The sequence below is a fragment of the Elephantulus edwardii genome, unplaced genomic scaffold (genome assembly GCF_000299155.1).
Source record: "Elephantulus edwardii isolate Elephantulus edwardi_28Jun2011 unplaced genomic scaffold, EleEdw1.0 scaffold00126, whole genome shotgun sequence".
In the NCBI taxonomy this organism is placed as follows: Eukaryota; Metazoa; Chordata; class Mammalia; order Macroscelidea; family Macroscelididae; genus Elephantulus; species Elephantulus edwardii.
Genome location: NW_006399876.1, coordinates 7,508,466 through 7,511,699, shown reverse-complemented (window position 1 = coordinate 7,511,699; position 3,234 = coordinate 7,508,466). Strand labels below are relative to the sequence as shown.

Genomic DNA, 3,234 nt, shown 5'->3' with positions numbered 1-3,234 from the left:
GGGGCGGGGGCGGGGGCCGGGGCCGGTCCTACCTGCTCGGAGGTCCATGGGGCTGGGGGCGGCCGGCGGGCGCGGCTCCTCTCCCGAGGCTGACGGAGTGGGAGGGCGAGCCGCGGCTCCGGCGAAGCTTTAATAATCCCATCCGCCAGGCCCACTCGCAGGTTTTTTTCGCTCGGTTTCGGATTTTTTTTTTTTTTTTCAGTGTGGGACATTCTGCAAACTTTTTTTTTTTTCTGACGTGTAAAGCTGTAACCACAAATTGTAGCGGCCCTCCCCGGGGTGGGGGGAGGAGGGGAGGAGGGAAGGGAGGGCTTCTGGGGCTCCTCTCCCTCCCACAGCACCGAGGGGGGATGAGGTGAGGCCAGGCGGCGGTACCACCCTGGGCCTCCTGGGGGAGGGGGCGGGGAGGGCATCGGTCTCCCTGCGAACTCCAGAGGCAGGGCCTGGGGGGTGCTGGTCCCCTGCACCCCTTCCCGGGTAGTGTGGGCCCAGGGCCGCCTGCTCCCCCGCCGCCCACTGCCGCCGCTGCGCCCACCCTACCTTGCCCTCTTCATCGCTAACCTTCCCTTCCTCCCCCTCCTCTTCCCCTGAGTAAATGCAATGACACATTTTCCCAAATGCCAGCGAGCTGGCCTCGCAGCAAGTGATGGTGTTTTTCCTGCTGCCCTTTGTCTGGGCCGACCGCCCCCCCCCCTGCCTATTGTCCCGCCGCCTGTCCCATTTCCAGAAGCGGGGCTGAGCGAGGCGCCTCCGCCGCTGGGGCAGGTGACTAACCGGCTCGCAGTGGCCCCTGCGGGGGAGCCGGGGGCCCGCTGCCCAGCCCGGGCGAGAAGAGGGCACTTGGCGAGGCTCTCCCGGAGTTCACAAGGTTCTTCATTCTTCTCAGTGACGAGCGATGGAGCGCACACGGGCGGGGGATTTGTAATTCATTAATCAGCACGAGGCAGCCGACCAGTTTCAACACACAGCCTTCGAGGGTGACTCAGCGAGGGGGACTCTCCCCATTCTGGCGATGGACGATGAATGGCCCAGAGCCCCCATTTCTTAACTGCTTCCCTAGAAAGCCATTTAGCAATCTCCGACCTTGGGGCCTTGGGGGTCGTAGCCTTGCTGGTGGTGGGCGAGGGGTGGTGGTCTGGGTGCAGAGCAGCTTCCCCCCTGCCCTCGGGCCTGGGTCAGCTGCTGGACTGGGTACCTAGGGGACCTGTAAACCAGGCCTGTCCCTGGAGGTGCTTTTCCTCCTGTCACACAAGGCTTCCAGGGGGGATGAAGAGGAAGTACTTCTCCCTCTGGGGTCACAGACATCCCCACTCTGTGACTTTTCCTCAGGGACAGTTACTGGGTCTGTCTCCCAGCTGGGGTGCTCTAGAGGCAGGCCACCAATTAAACCCTTCCGGAAGAGGCTGCATTTGTTGTTGATTTGTTGTTTGAAGGGGGAGAAGTGGTTGGTGTACCAGACCTGGAAGGTGAGGCGCCCTCTGCTCCAGATTCCTGCCCAGGTTCTCCTGGGAGTGTTGCCCCCATGCCCCCCAAGAAAGGGGGCGCTCTGCCAGCCAAGCTCAGCCCCTGCAGCCAGTGGGTCAGAGCTGCGGCCAGGGCCCCTGGGGCAGCGCTTCCCTTTTCTGCACGGCAAGGACGGGATGGGGGGGTGGGGGGGTGGGGAAGAAGTTTGTTTTCAATTACCTCACTGGAGTGGGACAGACTTTGTTGTTGGGTTTTTTTTTTCCCCTCCTCTCTCTTCTTTTTTTTTTTCCCCCCTAAACAAGGAGAAAAGGGCTGGGAAAGGGGAGCTGGTCTGGTGTTGGGGGCAGGGGACTTTCTGGGATTCCAGTAGCAGCTCAGATCAGATGAAACCTGCTTTGGAGGGCCCTTGAGAGAAGGGTGCTGGGCCAGCCCCTCCACCCCCCAATTCTCCAGGGCTCTGGAGTTGAAACTATTGGCAACTGAGCTGACCATCCCTTGATGCCTATGTCAAGGTCAAGAAGGCAGATGCCCAGTGGGTGACAGGCACTGAGGCTGCCCAGGAGGGCCCTGCAGCCTCGCTGCCTGCCTGAGAGAGGGAGCCGGCAGGGGAGCGGCCCCAGCCCTGCCCCTCTGCTGTGCAGCCTGCTCCCTCCGAGTTGAGGCGCCTGCACAGACAATGTGGTTTGGATTTGGCGGAGCCCTCAGCACCTTATAAAGCACCTTGCTGAGTCAGGGAGAAAGCAGCCCCCACACAGGGGGGAGGAGGAGGAGGGAAAGGAGGGGGCTATGAGTAGGAGAAAGAGGGAGAGGGGGAGCCAAAGAACGAGGGTGGGGGCCTGGGAAGAGGAGTGAGAAGGAGAGGGGACCAGGGGAGGAAAGAGGAGACACAAAGAGGCAGCAGGGTGGGAGGGAGAGCAAGGGTGAAGAGGGAGGAGGGGGAGGAACCCCCATGAGGAAGAGGAAGGGGAAGAGGCAAGAAAGGGGGAGTTTGACAATGCCACCCCCACCCCATGCAAATATTCACTTGGAGAGTCTAGAAAGCATGCATTTGCAGGCTCTGGGGCTGCAGTTCTAAAAGGGGACCCAGGCCACATGGGTATGGTTGTACTGTATGCACCCCCAGTTTGTCTTAAATCTCTGGTGTCGTGACCCCACAAGTTGGGAAAGTCGTGTTCTTTCTCTACCTCTCGTCCAGACTTGTGCCCTGCCCTCTCCCCTCCCCCTCCCCCTCCCGTGGGCGCTGGTCTCTCCCCTCCCCCACCTGCCACCCTGCCAAGGGGAAAATCAACTCCATTTCCAAGCTGCCAGTGCCCCTCTGCCATGTCCGGGCAAAGACAGCAGGTTAGGAGCTGCCAGTTGGGTTGGGGTGGGGGCTGGACTAAAGACTGTGCCTTTATTCTGCCAAGTCCCCAAATGAGGTGGGAGAAGAAAGGACAAAAGAGAGACAGAGCAAGAGTCCCACAGTCCAGGGTTTCTGCAGGATGGGGTAGGACAGGTGGTGGCTGCCCTCTGGTTTCTAGCTGAGGCATTTCAGAAAAGTTTGCTCCCCTCTGGGTCTCAGAAATGGATTCCTATTATGGGTTCTTCCAGTTCTAACAGTCTGGGGTTGCTAGGGAGGAGCAGCAGAGGTTCAAGGAGCTACGACCCCACTTGGCTCCAGAGAATCGTCCCCTGGAAGAGAACATTCCATCTGTTCCATGGTACATTTTGCAGGCCTTACTCAAGTCTCCATTGATGCAAGGCCCTGCATGAGACAGTAGGCTGAAGAAA

The 3,234-nt window shown here is 60.0% G+C and overlaps 1 protein-coding gene across 1 annotated transcript in view; it reads right to left on the bottom strand.

Moving 5' to 3' along the window:
* CLCF1 (cardiotrophin-like cytokine factor 1) overlaps nt 1-128 on the bottom strand; it is an 8,986-nt gene extending 8,858 nt beyond the window's left edge. The window contains exon 1 of the mRNA XM_006893261.1: nt 33-128. Coding sequence (XP_006893323.1) covers nt 33-48 — 16 coding nt within the window. The 5' untranslated portion in view covers nt 49-128. The remainder of the gene's footprint in view (nt 1-32) is intronic.
* Between the last annotated feature and the right edge of the window lie 3,106 nt (nt 129-3,234).